At 32.8% G+C, this 21585-nt stretch overlaps 1 protein-coding gene across 1 annotated transcript; it reads left to right on the top strand.

The window, feature by feature from the left end:
• Window positions 1-14489: 14489 nt before the first annotated feature.
• LOC145012566 (uncharacterized) lies at window positions 14490-20773 on the top strand. The gene is made up of 9 exons (XM_078971365.1): window positions 14490-14838; window positions 17685-17875; window positions 18456-18680; window positions 18742-18964; window positions 19311-19403; window positions 19497-19598; window positions 19846-20135; window positions 20390-20471; window positions 20610-20773. The coding sequence occupies exons 2-3, from the start codon at window positions 17689-17691 to the stop codon at window positions 18677-18679; spliced, it is 411 nt and encodes a 136-aa protein (XP_078827491.1). The 5' UTR covers window positions 14490-14838; window positions 17685-17688; the 3' UTR covers window position 18680; window positions 18742-18964; window positions 19311-19403; window positions 19497-19598; window positions 19846-20135; window positions 20390-20471; window positions 20610-20773.
• Window positions 20774-21585: the final 812 nt, after the last annotated feature.

Here is a 21585-nt window from a genome sequence, read left to right as displayed (position 1 = left end):
CCCTCACATGTTACGATCACCTATTCGATGTGCTGGTAAACCACACACGCTCCACCGAACTATGACAAACATTGAGTCACCCTTCACTACCTTTGCTTAGAACCATTTAGTGTGCCGGTAAACCATACACGCTCCACTAAAGTCTTCGCAAGGGCACAAAGGGTAATTTCATGGAATTGCATCAATTCACTTTTGCCTAAGTAACTAAGATTGGGAATTTGTAAAAACATTTAGTTACTTTTGTACTTCATTATACTTATAATGGAAGGTTTTGTCCTATCCTACCCGTTCGGCTAACGACCCTCCGCTAGTCAAGAGTGGGTAAGAGTGGATACCCATTCAATCGCCATTTTATAGGCAATTTCTTTAAACACCCCTTATAGACCAGCTTCGTGAATGAGGCCTACTAACGGTAAGATTGACTTTTTCTTATACACACACACACACACATATATATATATATATATATATATATAATGTTAGACTTTTAATGTTATATATAGTATAGAGTGTGTTTTACACTTTTAAAATACTAGGTGGTCAAATATAACAATTATACTTTTTAATTGTAGACCAAAACTTTTATGGATTTATTAAACTTCTTGTAATTATGCACCTTAATTAATTAATAAAACCATAAGGGTGTGATTTCAACTTTTTAAAACAATACTAGGGTTTTAGAATTTAACATTCCTAAATTAAACTTTTAATCAAATTTTAAATTCCAAAACTTGAGGGTAAGTTTTGAAACATTTCAAAACATTAGGGTTTAGAATTTAAATATGCATCAAAATTAAACTTTTAATCAAAATTTAAATTTCAAAACTTGAGGGCATGTTTTGAAACTTTTCAAAACAATTTAGTTTTAATTTCTCTTAATTTTTTTTTCGAATTTATGACATGTAAATTAAAATTTTAAATATTAAAACTCTTGATTTAATAATTATCTTGAATTAGACTATTAATTTAATTATTAAATAATAAGGGATTATCTAAATCATGAGGATAATTACCATTTATACATTTAAGATATCTTAATTCCTTAATTATCTCTCTAGATTTCGAAATTATGGTTAGGATAATGCAAAATCTATAATTACCATATATAACAATTAGAAGATAATTACAAGATATGGGATAATCCAAATCCCTAAAATTTAGGATCTTATCTTGGGGAAGAGGCTAATTTCGAAAATCAAGGGATTAAAACAAACCCTAGATTTCGAAATGTAAGGGTTTAAGGAAAGGATTTGAAAATTTTATTCAAACTCTTGCAAATTAGGGTTTGTAAACCCTAATATCGAAAACTATAGCCTCCTAGGTTTATTGGCAATAAATCCTAATATGTCAAGTTCATACAATTGAATAAACTAATTGAAAACAAAATAACCAGTGGCTTTGATACCACTGATGGGTTTTATACAAAAAATCCTATGTGTACATGCAACCCTAGCATTGGATCTATGTTTTCACTATTAGATACACAAGATTATGAACACATAATAAAACCCTAATGATGATTGCTATTTTCGAAATTAACCAAGAAGGTTAGATTAGATACCTCTTGTTGTTATATTATAATAACAACTTAAATCTTCAAACCCTAAGTCTTGAAAGCAAGCACCACAAGTATAGTGCCTCTAATGGCTCACAAACACCAAGAGCAAATGGAGAAGATATAAAGAGAGAGGAGAGGTATAAAAATTCGTCCCTAAGAAGCCTTGGGAAGGTATGGACGAAATCATGAGCCAAAGGGGTGTTTATATAGGTGTAGAGATTAAGGTTTCAGTCCTTATCCTTATCTAGTTGCTTGCCCACCAAGCAACCCATAAGATAAGCCTTGAATCCTTATCATGGATGAATTCTAAGGCCTTATCACCTTAAATTCGTCCAACCTATCCTTCGGATAATCCTTACCCTATTTTGTAACTATCACATAATTACAATTCAGCCCCTCTACTTTAATTAATTCTCTAGTCAAGTTGCTTTGGTGAAGGCAACCCAAAAGGACCATGCACAATCGGGTCAAGTATTTACCAATTATGGTTACTGGCTTAGACACTAATCCAACAAGAAATCCATAACTTCTTCATCTGACGTCCATTTTCGTCTATCATTTTACCGTTGGACTACTATCGATAAGATCTCTGATTCTCGTTTAGATCGTTTCGGCTAGAAATCACTCGATCTCATATTCGAACTTCGGACTGCATACTACTAATACTGAAACTTCGAAAAATCATAACTTCCTCATACGGAGTCAGATTTAGACGTTCTTTTTATGTATGCTCTTGGTTTAACGTATTCTACGACTTTCATTTAGATCGCTAAGGCCAAATATATCTCTAATGTAAATTCACTATTTACGTCGCATCGTGTCGTGCCAGTTCTGTCGCGAAACTTCAACATGTCATAACTTCTTCGTTATAACTCGGATTTTGGCGTTCTTTATATGTACGCAATCCTTGTAACATATATTATAACTTAGTTAAGATTAATCCTTTTAAATATTCTTCCATAAAAAAAGTCATTTTTGATGCTTATCGTCTCTAAATTGACTAGCCCGTATCTACGGGCGTTACAAACTCCATGGAAAAAATAGTACCTAATACTTGTTGATGAAGATGCACCTGGGAATTTAGTTTCCAAAACTTTTAGTCTAGATTAAGTGAAATGTTGTTTTTTGTGAAATGAACTTGGTATGAAGTATGAAATTATGTTTTTAGGTGTACTTTAATTTAGATGTGCTGTGAAGGGACCTTGATGTGAACTATGGCTGTTTATATGAAACTTTGTTGGTTTATGTGATGTAGAATGTGTATTAAGTAAGTTGGTTGTTATTTTGAGTTCTTTGTAAGTTGCATGCATGCCAAGGACTTGTGTGGTTAAACTACATGGCATGGACATATATATATCCATAAATGTCCAATTTTAAATTGACACAAATTATGTCATTATATACCAAGTGTGGTCCATATGTCCTTTTTGCACAAAAGGGACCCGTGCACAGAAATTAATTCACTTATAAATGGACCAACTGTGGTCAATATGGTCGACAATGTAGTTCTCACAGTTCAATTTTAAGAGGAGCACATGCATTTCATTAAGTACAGAAAGTTATATAACTAACAACTTGGATCTTTCATATCATTCATTTAATTTACAAAAGTTCATACAACATTACCCGTTTACTGCCATCCCAATACAATCGTTCCCAAACTTCCAACAACTATATCTACCATACATTCTAGATACTCAACTATATCAGACACGCATTCTTCCAAAAACTTGACCATATTTAACAACTGGGATCTAACCCTGAACCAATTCATCCAAAAACAAATCAACTTTCTACTTTTGTGGTCATCTACCCATATACTATCCAAAAAACTGGTTGAAATTTTATACCATCAACCATAAGAACCTTGTTTGATCAGGCACACTTCAAAGACACTTCAACCACATCCCAATGAATAAAATGAGCAAAAAAAAAGATCACACACTTAGCAGTTCCAAAGTAAGTCTTCATCATAGTGTTTCTCTTCATCAACTCCACCAATTGTCATTCAAATACTTCCTTCTCTGCTTCCATAGCTTGCTGCAACTATATCACGTTCTTTTGAGCCTTCGAAACTTCACTAAAGTGTTACTTTTTGCGCACCTCAAACCTCAACTTATGAAGCTGCTGTTTGTAGTACCTATCCTCTATTACATCGTCTTTCCACAGAAAAAACTTACATTTTGGACCTTCAGTCGACTGATTAAAATGGAACACGACAATTAGGGTTACGATTAAGGAAAATGTGTACATTTCCAGCTCAAGATACCAAATAAGGTGTAAGTAAACATAAGGAATACTCACCAATGAGTTTTTTCAGTTCCAAAACATTCGAGCTACGTTGTCGCCCTTCTAGGCAGTCCTTTCCACGCTTATTCCATCTTTACATTCACAAGGTGGACATGCTTCATCATCATGATGGTTTTTGACATGCAGGAGGTTGATCGATTGACCGGAGGATGCAAACATTGATCAAGTTATATCGATTGATAAGAGGGTATCGAGGTGACCTAATTTGGGGTAAGGACGTATCCTTTTTGGTTCGAATGAGGGTTCCATTTAAGGAAGGTTTCCCACCGTATACAATGACATGGTTAAATGGTAGTCCACATAAGCCAATACATGTCAAAACTGACCCGTAACCAGATACATTTTCTCCAACTCCCTGAATTAACCGGCATTGCTAACATTAAGGACCAATTTAGCACAAAAAAACATGAGTGACTAAATGTGTAAATTGCTAAAACATTGTTGTGCTACAGTGACAAAACCCCCTTTTAAAGGTAACCTAATTTTTTTGGTTCCTGAAATGGTTATGGTGACAGGGTATAACCCACGACCTGTTGACTTGGCCTATATGGTCCGACGTGGAAATATACCAAGATTAATTAATCCTATTTTGTAGTCTCATGTGGCAGTTAACCTTGAACCGGATTTGAAATATCATTAAAAAAAGACTCATCTCTTCATCTTTAATAAGCTTTAATGAGAAGAAGTTCCTGGTTTGTAAAACTTTAGGTACATAAATATCATTGATGTGTTCACATTTCTCAAAGTCGTATTTCTCATAGTTGCAACCATCATTGAAGTGTTAGCATTTGTCCTCGTCAATTTCTCGGAGTTGTAATTAACTTGCCGTTCATGGATCTGGAACTTCTTCTCGTTAAGTGACCAAATGAGCAAAAACCAAAAAATTAAGTGATCAAATTCGACCTTAACCCTAAAGTTAATTTTTATGTAGCGATATTGTTAAATTGTGTTAATCTTTTAGGCAAATGGTACAATATTCGTTATTTTTATTTTCGTTTTTTATACTATCCTTTTTCTTCTAAATTGAGTATCATAGTATTAAATTTTGCTCAATGTTGATCACATGTCCTATGTTTAGGTTTGGTTGTTTGTACGTGACATGGGATCCATGCTGATCACATGTCTGGTTATCTTTATGCTGATCACATGTCTGGTTATATTTATGTTTGATTTGTATGTACATGACATGAGAACCATGGTTGCGCCTGCATGGACATAAGGAATTAAATATGTTTCAAAAAGTCTACAAGTATAGTAGCCTCCTTATAAGTAAAATTGGAATGCATTAAAGCCTAGCCTAATTTCAAGAACATGCTACTCACTTGCTACATCCCGTAGCTTGCATTTCATATACTAAGTACACGATTTCACAATAATTCAATATATATAAACTATAAATAACTATTGTACCTCGTACCAACACACCAATCTTTTAGATTCCTTATGATTGTTTGACAAACATCATCATTCCATTTCAATTGATTCATTGACATCTTGCAAAACCTTTCAGTTACATAAATCTTAATTTCCTCAAACATAGTTAGTAAAGGTTTTGTCCTTGAATCCAATATTATAGAGTTCAAGCTTTATGAGATGTCATTTTTCACCACCTCACATGGCCATCCATTAAAAAAATAAGGCTTTACTCTAACTGATTTGTGTTAGAAATTGGTAGAAGCAGATTTGATAATCACTAGATTCTTCAAGGATCGTGTAGTCCGCTTTCTGAATCGATATTTCTCCCATATGCATGGGTTATGAGAAATTCGATATGGGATAATCCTTAAAGGAACAATCGATTTTATAGGCACATAAGACCAATCAAAACTAGAGATAATTTGATGTGTTTGAATTTCATATGTTTCAATGACGAGAGAGAATGTTTTGATATCAGAATTCAAAATTCAACTGAATTTTGATAGGGGAGTTATCAGTTGATAACCACACAAAGTTTATCTGAACCATCCAAAATTCAATCATTTTTATTAAGATCCCTCTATAAATTTCGTAATTTTTCTAACCCCCGCTAAGGGCCGTTGCCCTTTGGAACCCCGCAAGAGGGTGCGACCCCCTTGACCTTCTCTCTTTTGGTCGTACCAGAATTAATCTAGATTAATACAAGTGTGAACTCTGCACCTCCACCATTCTATTAAAACTACGGTATAATCCCCATGAAACATGTATAAATCTCATTACATTAAATGAAACCTGTGACACTAAAATCACCAACAATCCTCCCCCATTTTAGTGTAACCATGGACTTACACAAAAGCAATTTAAGATACTAAAACTTGCACATAAACAAAAATGTCAAATTGATTGAATTTACATATTAGTATTTTACATATTTCATATATTCGAGAATTAAAGTGTCCTAAGAATTCAACACGTCAACACATTTGAATACCTGTAGATAAAATACATACAAGTTTAGAATTCCCAACTAGTCTAAATAACCTGACACTATTATTAAGTCGTGTGTCCTAATCCTCTCATGATTGTATAAAGGCCAAGTCCACAACCTTTTGAAGCACAGGAACAGTTCATAATCGCATACATAATTCCTTTATATCATGTACCCGTAATACACTTTTTCGAAGGACTTATTAAGAAGTTAAAATTCAGCCTTACCTACTGTGGTACCGAACAAATACCTGAGATGATTCATTATGTCTTCCAATCTACAAGCGTGAGCTTTCCACATTGAAATCAACTTCTAACATTGTATTAGAAGGGAATTGGCTGTCTCACCATTATAGAATTAAATGGACTTTTAATCCATCCTAATAAAAAACTTGTGCACTAAGTCTCTCGCCAGAATTTTAGTCAAATGATCTGCCAAGTTCTGTTGCATTCTCACAAACTCAACCAAAACTACACCATTCAGGATTAATTCTCTAATCATGCTATGTCTAACACCCAAGTGTCTAGATTTTCCATTATACACTTGGATTTATGCCTTAGCCAAGGGGACAACACTATCATAATTGATAGAAATAGGTGCAATCAGATTTGGCCATAATGAAATCTCATGAATCAAATTTCTCAACCACTCTGCTTCTTTACCAACAATAACTAATGCAACAAATTCAAATTCCATTGTAGAACTCGTAATGCATGTTTGCTTCTTAGAAGCCCAAGAGATGGCTCCTCCTCCAAGAAAAAAATACCCACTCACTTGTTGAGGAATGATCCTCCAAGTATGAAATCTAACTTGCATATGAATACCCTTCTAGGAATAAAGGATATCCCAAGTAACTCAAACCACAATTAACTGCTCCTTTGAGATACTTAAATACTCTTTGAATTTCATGCCAATGTTGAGTAGTAGGATAACTAGTATATCTACTCAATCTTCCCACGTCATAGGCAATATCAGGTATAGTGCTTGTCATAGAATACGCCAAGCTTCCAATTGCCTTAGAGTATTCCAATTGTGAAATGGGCTTGCCGGTATTAGGCATCAATTTCACACCAGGATCCATAGGGGTACTCACTGGAGAACAATCACCAAAATTTAAATTATTGAGAAATTTCTTAGTATAATGTGATTATGTCATATCAACCCCTTTGTTCATCCTCTTAATTCTTATCGTAAGGATTATATCAGCCTCCCCCTTGTCCTTAATTCTTACAAACCTTATGCTTGTTTCCGGACATAAAAAAACCTTCCACTTGTCTCATGTAAACCTATTCATCAAGTTCAACATTCAAGAAGGTTGTTTTCACATACATCTGATGAATAATCAGATTATGTATAGTCTCTAAGGGAACCAGCAGTCCAATGGTAGAAATTCGTGCCACTGGAGTATAAGTATCAAAACAATAAATACCGGGTTTTTGCCAAAACCCTTGAATGACTAACCGAGCTTTAAACTTATCAACGGTTCCACCAACTTTCATTTTCTTTTTGAATATCCATTTGCATCCAATTATACCCTGGAGGCAAATCTGATAACAACCAAGTGTTATTTTATAGAATCTAAGATATTTCATCATTAATTTCTTCCTTCCAAAAAGAAACATCTAGAGACTCCATAGACTCTTTAAATGTCTTAGGATCGTCTTCTGTGCTATAACAAAAAGCATATTGTGAGCCAATTTCATCTCGTGATCCTTCCACTAAATACACTTGAAAGCCAAAACCATTTTTTTGGCGATTCGGCCGCTTTTGATTCTCCGGATCTCTTGTCTTTCCGGTTCAACAACATCATTCTATTTTTCTGAATTTGGCAGTTCACTAGTGCTAGAAATCAGATCCTTAGGCCTAACCATTGATGAAAATCTCATTTCATCAAAAATCACACCACGTGATTCAATCATGGTGTGAACCGACACATATTCATTAGGTTCCATTACATATAACTTATAAGCCTTGGAATGCTCAACATATCAAATAAAGATGGAATCAATTCCATTTTCACCCAAATTATTTCTTTTAGGTTCAGTCAACTTGACAACATCTCTGCAACCCTAAATTCGAAAAAACCTCAGATTTGGAGTTTTCTTGAACCAAAGTTCATACGGGGCTGTTTTGTTTCTTTTAATTGGAGCTCTATTCAAAACATAGTTGGCTATTAACATATCCTCTCCCCAAAATCCCTCACTCAAACTTGAGTAAAAGAGCATCGAGTTCACCATTTCTTTTAGAACTCAATTTTTGTGCTCTGCTATTCCATTCTGTTGTGGACTGTAAGGTACTGTTATTTCATGAATGATTTTAGCTGACTGAAATGGGATCGATATATTCTCCCCGTGATCAGTTCGTAGGCATTTCATTGAAACACCTAGTTGTAACTCAACTTCGGTTTTGTATATTTTAAATTTCTCCAAAGCTTTATCTTTGACATGGAATAAATACACATAACAAAACCGATTACAATCGTCAATGAATGTCAAAACATATTTCTTATTTCCCAATGATGGAGTAGAGTGGAAATCACATAAGTCGCTATGAACTAATTCCAACATACTTACATTTCTTTTAACATATGGAAATGGTTGTTTTGTTACTTTAGTAAGCATGCAAGTTATACACTTTTCAGTGTTTATATCAAAAGATGCGATCAATCCATCTTTTGACATTTCATGCATTCTTCTAAAGTTGACATGACCCAATCTATTATGCCAAAGCACAGAGTCATCAATTTTAGAATATGAAGAAGATGACATAAATACATAATTAACAACACTTATTTTATTAACAAAATTCAAATGAAACATACGATTACATAGATATCTAAATCCGATTAACGCACCACATCGAGATAGAATATATATGTCCGATTCATAAACTTGTTTATATCCTAGAAAATTAAGAGAGGTACCAGTAACAAGATTCTTACGATATTAGGAACTAATATTACATCATATAGTTTAACACACTTTCTAGAAGTGAATTCCAAATTAACAACTCCAATTCCACATATTGGTGCACTCAACTCATTTCCTATATGTAACACAGAACCTTCAGCCACCAGTTTCAATTTCTCGAACCACCGTCGGTTCATGCAAACACTAGTTGTTGCACTCGAGTCAATCCACCATGCACAATCATCATCCTATACATAACAACATCCAAGAATGTGAGAAAGATAATGTATGATACACTTCTAAATAGAATTATCAAAGTTAGTCAACATTTGACATCCTTTTGGTAGACTTTGGTCTTTCAACCCCTGTCTACCATTTGCATTTCCATTGCTATTCCCACTTCCACTAGCGCCATCAGTTAGTTTCACACGACAATCATGCTTCCTATGACCCCCTCGATGACATCTATAACACACCAATTCAGTGGACTTTTTGTTGTTGGATCTGTCGGGTCCATCAAACTTGCATTTCTTGCCTTTTCCTTTATTATTGGAATTTTTTTTCTTATCTTCAACCATATGAACAAAGGACCATCTAGATTTAACCTTTCCCTTATTTTTGGCATTCTCTTGCACCTGAAGAGATTCTTTTATGCGCACGTGACTACCCAGTTGAACCAAATATAATTCATCCTTTTGGTGTTTCAAAGTATGTTTGAAATCCTTCCACAAAGAGGGAAGTTTATCAATCACACTTGAAACAACAATGGATTCATCCATATTTATCTTTTGTAAAGTGAATTGCCCTAAGATACAAAGGAGTTCATTGTATTGCTTCATTACGGGCTTTGAATCAATCATCTTATAGTTATTCAAATCACTTACTAAGAACTTCTTACTAGAAGCATCTTCAATGATGTATTTTGAATCAAGGGAATTTCATAATGCCTTCACACATTCAACATTTTGGTAGATATAACAAGGAATCCGACATACCATTTAGAATGTGTCCTCTGCAGATATAATCATCATTCTCCCACTTACTGGGCTTAGGAGATTCTAGCGTCTCATCTTCCACTTCTTCAAGCATCAGAGTACTCAATACGTACACCACGTTCAATGTTGTCAACAGAAAATGTATATTTTTCTGCCAACGCCTCCTTCAATCTTGGACAATTTTTTGAATTTTGAAGTCATGTCTTTCATAGAATCTACCATGATCTCCAATAGAAAATATTGATTTACAGTTAGAAATTGGTAGAAATAGATTTCATAATCACTGTATTCTTCAAGGATCATATAGTTCACATTCCGAATCGATATTTCTTCCCTATTCATGGGTTACGAGCAATTCGATATGGAATAATATTTAAAGGAACAATCATTGTTCTAGGCACAAAAGATCGATCAAAACTAGAGAGAATTTGGTGTGTATGAATTTCGTATGTTTTAATGACCAAAGAGAATGTTCCAATATCTCTAAGAATTCAAAAATGAATTGAATTTGGATAAGGATGTTATCAATTGATAACCAAACAAAATTATATTTGAACCCTACGAAATTCAAAAATTTCTATTAAGTTGCCTCAATAAATTTCGTAATTTTTTAAACCCCTGCCAATGGGCACTGCCCGTTGGAACACTGCAAGGGGTGCAAGCCCCTTGACCTCCACTCTTTTTGTCGTACCATAACTTATATAGATTAATACAAGCGTGTATTATGTACCTCCACCCCTTGTATTAACATTACGTGTAACATCCCAAAAATATGATCCAAAAATTTCATTTTTAATTTAAGTAAAACAATATTCCAAAAACATTATCCATACAACACGAGAGAAAATAACTATATCAAACATCATAACAATCAGAGTGATATCTCAAAAGCGGAATCCATATGGTGTGTGCGATGTAGTCATCCTGAGCTCTACCACTTGGAACTGGAAGTACCTGAAATATAAACTAAAAACCGTAAGCACAAAGCTTAATGAGCTTCACAAACTACCCCATAAACCCCTACATTGGGCCCCGACTGGCATCGAACCCTGATCGGTTAGCAGTTCTGTTGTTCTCAGGCCTCACCCACTACACACATATAATATATAACACCTAATCATGCACCCACATATAATGATCATAAACACTAGCATATGTTCTTGTCATCGGGCCTCGCCCGAGATCGATCCCTGCCCAGTATACATAGCAGCACATAACACATGCAAGGGTCACACAGACTCCTAGCATCCTAGCATAAACCATAAGGGCTGACATTGGTGCCTTAGACCCACTAAACCCAATAAGGAAACTCACCTCGAATGTTGAATCTCATTGAAAGAAATCCCTAGCTGCCACCCTGATCACTCCCCGAGCTAAACAATCCAAACAACACCCAATTAACATTTGGGTTCCAAATCATAACCATAACCCAACCTTGGGATAAAATGACCATTTTACTCCTGACTTAGTTTGATCCAAGATCAAGGCCCAAAACCATATAATCATCCAAGGCCCACTTATGGCCCAATTTTCCAAATTGGGCCCAATCCCCTTATACGTGTCTTTCCCTAAAGCCTAATAATTTTACTTAGTCCCAAAGCTTGATTTTAAATGGCCTAGTAAGGCCTAAAGCAACCAGGTCCAAAGAAGTGGTCCAATTGAGGCCCAAAAGATGCAAAGCCCAATGAGACTGAGTAAGCGGGGGGTACTTAGTTGTATGCTAAGCGTACTCGCTATATGGCGTGTACGCGGCACATACTGACTTGTACGCCCATCATACTCCTCTATTAAGCCAACTTTTCCATTAAGCTCTTGACGCTTAAGTCAAAGATCCAAAACACAGATCTGAGTCCTAAAGAGTATCTAGAACCATAAAGTCACTGACTTGGTGACTTTGCATGCCACAGAAGATCCCAACTTCGGTTTATAACATTCCACTTTCATAAAAATGGTCATTACTCATGCATGGATGTATCTAAGCTTCAAAGATGACAACTTAATGAATCTAGGACCAAAGGAACACGAAGAGTGGCAACTCTAAGCTTTTGAAGTGATATTAAGCCACAAAATCTCATCTATGGGACCAAAAAGGGTCCAAAAGCTTAAACAAGAAGATCTAAGCTTCTAAAGAACAAGATCAAAACTTTATACTTTGCACAAGCTAGAAATAGAGTAGATAATATGGATCTACAAGCTCCTCTTTTAACCACCACCTTGCTCCAACCTTCTCTTTCTTGAAAATGGGACAAAACACACCAAAATGGACACTATAAGCTCAAAGTGCAAGAGAAAGGATTAGGGTTTTAAATATGATGCTTAAGGGTCTGAGGAGGCTAGGAAATGAGGGTTCAAAAGCCATAAGGATGTTTATATAGTGTCCACACTAGAAAATTAGGGTTTCTATTAAGCATTGCGTACGCCCTGCGTATGCATCCGGAACTCCGACCAAGCCTTCACACGAGTACGCTAAGCATACCATTTGGTACGCCCCGCATACTCGCTTAACAACTTGTATGCTAAGAATACCTTGTGGTACCCCCGCGTACAACTCAAAGGGCTAAAATGCACAAATAAATCCAATAAGGGAAAAAAGGGAAACATACCAGAATTCAAGTGTTACATTACGATATAAATGTTGGATTATGTGTCTAAGCCCATAACTATAATTGGTATATACTTGAATTGATAGTAGCACAATCCTTTTGGGTTGACCTCAAAACTAGCAACTTGATAGGATGACTGTTGGAGAGAGAGGTTGAATTTATTATTTGATTAATAAATTGAAATAAATAATTTGTTAATATAGTATGAGAATAATATGTTAATTAGAAATAACAATATTTATTTAATATTTAATCAGAAATTAATTAGAGTTAATTTTAGGATTAAAAAAATTAATTAAAAGTGCAGGAGCTAAAGTGCAAGTGTTCAATTGTTGAGCAAGAGGTCCAGAAAGTTCTTAGGGAAGGAGGTGGATGGTTTTCATATAGATAATTTAGGGTTTCTAGATTATCCCATGTGAATAAATAAAGAGCTGAATAATTATGAATTTGAAATATTAATATTATATTCAGATTAGGGTTATCCATGACATCTTTGTTGCACTATAAATAGGCTTCTAACCCTTAGGAATTTCGGCCACCTGAAACCTTAGAGTGATAGCCAAAATTCTCAAGCTCCCTCTCCTCTCTCCTCTCTCATCCTCTTGCTAGTGTTGGGCGTAATCTACTAGAGGCACGACATTTATACACATCAAACATATATACACATCACGTATATACATAAAATGTAAAGATGAATATAAGTATTGACATATCATGACTAGAAAACACATACATAAAAATTCCTCAAAAACAAAATAGTTGTATTAGGATTTCAACCTTTTTTCCTTTAATAAAAATTAGCATCTAAAGACATATTGTAGAAAAATAAAATAAAACATGGGGTTAAAAACTATGTAGTTGTTATTTACCGAAGCTTTTATATATATATATATATATATATATATATATATATATATATATATATATATATATATATATATATATATAATCCTACAAATCACGTAGTGTTGTATCGTATATATCGAAACTAATCATTCACTACAAATAAAATGACATATAGCGACACACATTTTTAATGGCATATGGTTAATGTGCCACTATATCATGGTTTTTAGTGGCACTTAGTATATGCCACTAAAAAATTAATACATTTAATGACACTTAATCTTTTGTGTCACTAAATTTCATAGTTATTAGTGGCATAATGACTTGATATACCACTAAAACTTTTTTTATTAAAAATACCGTATAAATAATTTTATAATAACTAAAAAATTTAATTATAATATTAACAATTTATTTTATATTTCTCATTTAAGTCTGTTATTAAAAATATTTATGGAAATTTATTATGTCAATACTTTTAAATTTTGATTTTGTTGTGTTAATTTTGAAAACGAAATTTTTTACTTGAGATTAATTTATAATGTTTCCATTAATATGTCTATTTTCTTGATTAAAAAAATTCTAATATAACAATTTCATGCTGACTAATTAGATTTAAGAATTAAAGGAAAATTATCAATTATAACCGATCAATACCCATATAACGATTTTAGCAAATCCATGTATTCAATTTTACAGAATTTTTATTTAATTAAAATATCAAAAGAAAAAAAAATCAGTGAATCCCCACTTAATGGATTACTCAAGCGTAGACACACTTATACATCCCATCTCAACAACACCACCATTTTCTTTTCTCAATTTCTCGTTCAATAACTCCCGATAAATTAAAATCCCGTGATAAAATTAAAAACTAGTACATAAAACAAAAGCCACAATTAAAATTAAAAAAATGATACGTGCAACAATCAAATCTTACGCTCCCACTCCTGACGATGATCTGAACGCACTATCACCACCATCTATTTGTCAACGCCGGACGCTGTCATCGGCTTGTGGGTTCTTCCGCGATCGTCGTTGCTTCCGGTCGTCGCCGCTTCCTTGATAGTCGCCACTTCCTCGATCGTCGCTGCTACTTCCTCGATCGATGTCGCTGCATCCTCAATCGCTAAAACTTCCTTGATCGTTGTCGCTTCCTCGATAGCCGCCACTTCCTCGATCGTCGCTGTTGCATCCTCAATCTCACTGTTAGGTATTTTTGCTGCTTAAATAAGCATATTTACAAATTTCATTTGCTGGTAAATTTGAAGTTGTATACTGCTCGATTTGTTGCAAAATCATTGCCCAAACTTCTAGGGTTTATCAATTTTATGAGAGCTGCTAACCTTTAAAAGTCCAATAGTTTTTGAAAAGAGGCATATGACTAATTGACAACATCTTTAGACATTATTTGACTCCATTGATGATCAACTATTTGTTTCCTGTTAGCAGCACTGTCCTACAATATTGAATTCAACCATATCTTCACATGATAAGCTATGAATAAGAATAACTTACAAAGGCACATATACTTAAGAACTCATATGATTGATGATAGTTCTCTCACAATTATAGAGGTTAGAGTCTCTCCAAGTTCATAAGAATAATCACAAAATTTTCCATAAATACTCTCCTAAGGGAATAATCCTCAAAATATGGACCACTGAGACCACAACCCAGCTGGAACAATCCCCATGATTACAGCAACACAACAAAATTAGTGCTAAGGTCATAACCACCTAAAGGAATAACAAAAATATAAGGATAAAGCAAAAAGGGTAAAACAGAGAATTTACCACACTCCATAGCTGCTTTATTATTTATTGACCTTTCTACCCCTCCTACTATTAACTAGAAGTTTTTGAGGCTTATCATCATACTACAATAAGCTTATAAATTTATAGGAAATGTACTTACCTATATTGCTTCATTAGACTCACTAAGTTCATTAAATCAATGTGTTTGTTAACATAGTAAAATTAATGACTTAATGGTGAAAGTCTCATTTCCTTGACTTTCTTTGTTAGGAATCTAATAATTCAACATCATATTTAGGTTATTGTACCTTAATAGTATCAAAAATAAGAACTTAAAGCTCCTGTTCCAGGGTCTCACTAGGCATATCCCTTAGTTCCGACTGTAACCCACCAAAATAGCAACATACTATACTTACTAGTATTTAACCATAATAGCAATATATGACTTGATACTTGTAAGCAAAGAACTAAAATAATCAGTGAAAATTTAATGTGGAGTTGGGTCAAGTAGTAAGCAAAGACAAACAAATGTGATAGAAAAGAACTAAAATATATGTTATGAAAACAAACCTTAAAATTTTCAACTCTACCCTTTAGTTTCTCCAATGATTCCTTCACCTGTAAAACAAAAAGATTTATGAACAAACCAGCACTTTGAGATTAACTATTAACTCACATCAAAAGGATATTTATTTTTAGTTCTGTTAACATGAAAAGGTTAGATTTTTGTGCAAACCTTGTGATGTTCTTAGGCAAGTTCAGATCTCATTTGTGTCAGCTTGTCAAATTTAGCTTTGGCAACGTTAGCCTTTGTCATTGTATTGTTGTATGCATCATCCTAAAAATACAAGAGTACTTGGATTAAATATTAACTTGCATTAAACTAATCTGTCATCCAAGGATACATACCGGATTTCCACTTGTGACTAGGGTTCTAGCATCATAGTTTCCTGTGACATAAGTTTCAAAGTTTTCATTATTATGTCTTCTTTAAACAATGTTCAACTAGGAAATGAATTTATACCTGAAGATTTAGTATCCATGTGGTCAATTTGTGTGTTGACCTGTCATGTTAATTCAACATTAATAGGGGCATTTCCATCACCAGATAGTAAATAAAGTTTGTTGCTACAGTGAAAAGTCTATTAATTAATACAATCCTCAAATTTATCACTTTCTCTTTTTAAAATAACTATTGATTTTGACTTTATCAAAATAATCTAATATATGACAAACACAAACACAAACACATGATTTTGACCTGTCATGTTAATTTAACATTAATAGGGGTTTTCATTTTTAATTAACATTAATAGGGGTTTTTATTTTTAATGCCTGACATGTTTTTTTTTTTTTCATTTACATCTTCTTCAAATCATCATTTATTTTGAAATAAGTTGATTTGCTTTTTATTTCATGCACAATTTGAATAATTAAGAAAAACAAAAAAAACTTAAATCTAAATTTCAACTCTTACGTCAACCTTGAACTTTTTAAGTATAGCACGGTGCCTTTTGAAGTTTTTGTTTCCTGAGTATTTCATAAACCATATAATTTCAAATACAAACACTACTATATCATATAATATAGTATTATTCTTCATTTTTAATCTTTAACATATATCTATAATAATTAATCAAATTTCTTTTTATCAAAGGAAATAAAAATGAAAGTTATGTTCCATATATTTGTTGGCAAGTTCTAATAATAATATGACACTCTATTTATAACATTAACCCACGGTTCTAATAATAATAATAATAATAATAATAATAATAATAATAATAATAATAATAATATTTTGTTTCAAAGGAAATAAATGAAACCCCAAAAGATTAGTGGCCTCGTTTGTAATTAAAAATTTGATCTTTTACGATATGACACTCAAATATTTTGTGGTTAAAAATTGTCATATTTTATGATTATCACATCTATATTTTGGCATCACAAGTCGACAAGGTGTTCTTCTCAATGGATCCTAAACATATAGGTTGGGAGATTGTGCGACATGTAAAGCTTAGAGATTTATTTAACATGGGAGGTGCTAATGATGACATATTTGATGTACCTAACTTGCATAGGGTTGGCGATGATGGGATAGATGTTACACCAGAAATGATAATAGCTAATAAAAACATAGATGTCATAGATGATGAAGAAAATAATAGTGACTAGATTAGTATTTGATGATAGTTAATGAAAAATTGATGCACTTTATCTTTATGTGTATATTTATATGCATCTATCTATGTATTATATGTATATATTTGTATGCATGTACTTATTTGTTGTGGTGTTATAGGAGGATGGGTAGGCGTAAGAGGCTATGCATCACCTCAACTGATATCCCTATTGACAGTGAGATACATGATCAAAGTTCTGAGTTTTCTGCAACTGATATCCCTACTGAAGGAGATCAATCAGGTCATCCACAAACTACTGGAGGCCAGTCTACTGCTGAAGAACACAGCTCTACTGAAGGAAGCCAATCAGGTAAGTCACGGACATATGTTACATATATTTTTGAAGTATTTCATGTTCTTTTTACTTTTGTCATTTACAATTTCAATTTATAGTATTTACCTTTCTGTGTAAACGACCCTTACTCTGTTGATTGATACTATTATTGCATATTTTCATATCTATTTTGTGGTATATGCAATCATTTTGAGTAGGTAGATCTGTTTTCTAGTAGATCAAATATTTTGATTTTGTTGATGAAAAATGCCCACTTTATCTACCACTAGATCAAATTTCCACTTCCTTTATCTAAGTATCTCTTGTTTACATCATCTAAAATATGTAAGCTTACATTCAATTAATAGTTCTTTAAAGTTTGTCAATTCTTCATATTTCCTTAGTATTTTAAGCTTTTTTTCAAAGAAAGGTTTAGATGTTTTCTTTGGAATAAATTTCTCGTCTCATTATAAAGGCTTCCAAGTTGTAACAGAAAGACATCTTTCAATTTTGAGTAAAAAAAGAAACACATGTCTATTTACTAACTAATTGATGAAAACTATCATATTATCACTCTATTGGTAATTTTGGTTAACTTTACTAATTTTTTTATTAGGTGCTCAAAAGAAGGTAAGGGGTTATACTCAAAAGACCGAGACATGGAACATGAGTAGCTCCCAAAAAATAGTAGTGACATTTAATAGGTTCGGAAAACCGGTAGGAGATGAAGGAAATGAACTCGTACAATACCTTGGGACCCTTGTGAGGATGGCTAATCATGTCGGAATAGATTATGATGATTGGTATACAGAAGAAAGAAGATATGTATTCTATGGTTAAGGTGTGTATTTATTAACCAAAATTATGGTGTATTTATATTTACATGTAAGCTTTATTTGTAGGCCAAGTTTGTTATTCATCCGGCTGAAACAAGTGAAATCAAGAAATGGATCCTTTTTAGCATGGGGAAAATGGAGGAATTGGAAAGGTTCACTAAAAGCACGTGCATATGATTCAAGTCTTACAATCGATCAAATTGTGGTACAACAAACTGAGAAAGATAACAGGGTGAACCTAACTCAGTTTAAAAAACTTGTTACTTATTGGTTTACTCCAGAATATCAGGTAATATATTTAGTTTCTTACATAAACTAAGGAATTTATCCTTTTACTCATTAGTTATCCGTAATGGCCTAGCATGCTTTTATTTCATTGAATCCCTATTTTCACCTTTTAGTTAAAAACAATTTTACACTAAAAATAGAAAGTACATTGCTATTATGGGTAAAAGATAATGTAAATTTATGGAAAATAATAAAAAAGTTAGTTACCCTTAATGTCCTAGCTTGCTTTTTATTCATTGAATCCCTACCTTTACCTTTTAGTTATAACAATTTTACACTAAAAAACAAAAAGTACATTGCTATTGTGGGTAAAAGATAAAGTAAATTTATGAAAAATAATTATGTAGAGAATGTGTGATTTGAGGAGAAAGAGTCGTGCAAAGATGGAATAGCCCCATGTTTCTGGGACAAAATCATTTGCTCGACTTTCTCACGAAGAGGTATTATTATATTTTATTATTTTGACTTATATTATCGTCTTTTTTTTTTTAAATTATTTATTTTTCATCGAACATAACTACATCTTGTTATAGGCATTGAAGAATGGTGTATACCCAACACGAGGACAAATATATGTAAAAACCCGCACTCATAAAAATGGAAATATCGTGAATGAAAAAGTCGCTCAAGTTATGGTAATGATTTCCCTAGACATTATATATACATGTTTTTAATCATATCAAGTCATATACTCTTTGTTTCGTTTTAAACCTTGTAATTTGTCTCATTTTCAAAGTATTAGAAACATACTTTTAAAGTAGGTTGCTATACTATGATAGTATAGAAACCACTTTCAAAGTATGTTGCTATTAATTTGAAAGTGGGACAAAAACAGTGGGTGAGAAACACTTGTCATGTTTTTTGTATGTTGTTATTATGCAGAGTTCCCTACAAGCCACTGCAAGCGATTCCTCAAATACCCAAGGATCAAGTATCCTAGGATCTGTAGATGATTTTTCAAATGCTGACTACTCTAAAGTTAAAGGTCCTGAAAAAAGAGGGTATATTAGATGTGTTAGAAGGATGCCTACCGTAAAAGAGAAGGTTGTTTCTTGTTCTAATGATCCGACTGTCGAGCAACTAAAAATATGGTGAACTTTATGGCAAATATCATCCAAGAACATATACCTAATGCAAACTTGTCTGGAATTCTTAGCAATATGAACATATAGGTACATATGTTATCTATAATTGCATTGTTCCTTTTCAATTACCCTATGAACAAAAAAACGTTCATTAAAATTAGTCCATTATGATATTCCCAATTGGACTCAAGAATGACCACTTTTGCCCTTCTGAATAATCTTCTTGGTGTACATATGCATCTTCTTAAACGTATTCTTTTTGTTCATTTGTACAAGACTAGTAGAATATATCTAGAGTTGGACATTAATGTTATATATATGTTTTCATTAATTTGTATTAGATGCCAGGAAGCACTTCTACAATTCTACACAACTCTAATTTAGTTAACCAGAGAGCATCTTCTGAAAGTCATCATAATGATGGTAATCATTTTTTTGAGCTTTTGTCTTTCCTTTGTTCTTATAAATATAGTTTATCTATGTTTAGTGTTATATTATTTATTTTCTAAACTAAGCCTTATTTCACTGGATTCTGGATTATCTTTGTTTGTTTTTTGACAGGGAATTGCTAGCATTGATTCTAGAGTATGAGATAACACAATTTATTCAACCTATCATGTCTTTGTTTTTTTGTTTTTTTATTTTTATTTTTATATGCATGTTTTAACTTTTGTTCATTACTTTATGTTTAGCATGTACCTAGACATATTTGATATTTACCTAGATATTCGATTCAAAAAGTTAAAAAATATTCATGAAAAACAATGAAATTTTGATTATTTTCAATGTGCTACAATTTAATTATTCATTTTATTTTATATTATAGATGAAATTGTATTGTTGCAAATAAAATTTGCCACTAAAATATTAAAATACATAACTAAAAGTAGCATGAATTTTTTAAATCACATGAGCTTTTAATGGCACAAAATATATGCCACAAAAAATTTTCTTCTATTGTGATACAAAAAAAATGCCACTATTTTTTATTGTGGTAAATAAATAAGTGCCACTAAAATCTTAAAATGTGTAATTAAAAGTAACATAAAGTATTAAATCAAATCAGATTTAGTGGCACAAAATATGTGCCACAAAAGAAATTTGTTTTATTATGACAAATAAAAAAGTACCACAAAAGAAATTTGTTTTATTGTGAGAAATAAAATAGTACCATTGAAAGCCTAAAAACTACAGCAGCAAAAACAAAAAGTGCCACTAAAAGGTTTTAGTGGGAGCGTTTCTAGTGGCATTTATTGAGTGTGCCGCTGATTCTTTGAGAAGCCTTTAGTGACATTTTTTTGGGTTTTTAGTGGCACTTTTTGTGTGCCACTAAATGACATATTTTTTGTAGTGATTGATAGTTTATTATTATTCTTCCTAAACTCAAGTACATTATTAAATTGATCCATATGGTGTTCTTTTTCTTCATTGACCTAAAGCCTTGAAAACTTTGGCCAAAATTATTAAAACCTATTACTAAACCTTTCCGATTATTTATATAAAAATAATAGAATATATAGTACAAATAAAACGACAT

Source organism: Lactuca saligna, chromosome 8 (genome assembly GCF_052625555.1).
Source record: "Lactuca saligna cultivar CGN05327 chromosome 8, ASM5262555v1, whole genome shotgun sequence".
Classification (NCBI taxonomy): Eukaryota; Viridiplantae; Streptophyta; class Magnoliopsida; order Asterales; family Asteraceae; genus Lactuca; species Lactuca saligna.
Note: the sequence above shows the minus strand (reverse complement) of the source record. Positions and strands in the feature narration are given on the sequence as shown.

Bases quoted from the DNA above. Each gene is read 5' to 3' on its own strand.
- LOC145012566 (XM_078971365.1), top strand. From the start codon at position 17,689: ATGGGTAGGCGTAAGAGGCTATGCATCACCTCAACTGATATCCCTATT. The intron at 17,876-18,455 runs GTAAGTCACGGA...TTTTTTTATTAG, and splicing joins TACTGAAGGAAGCCAATCAG to GTGCTCAAAAGAAGGTAAGG.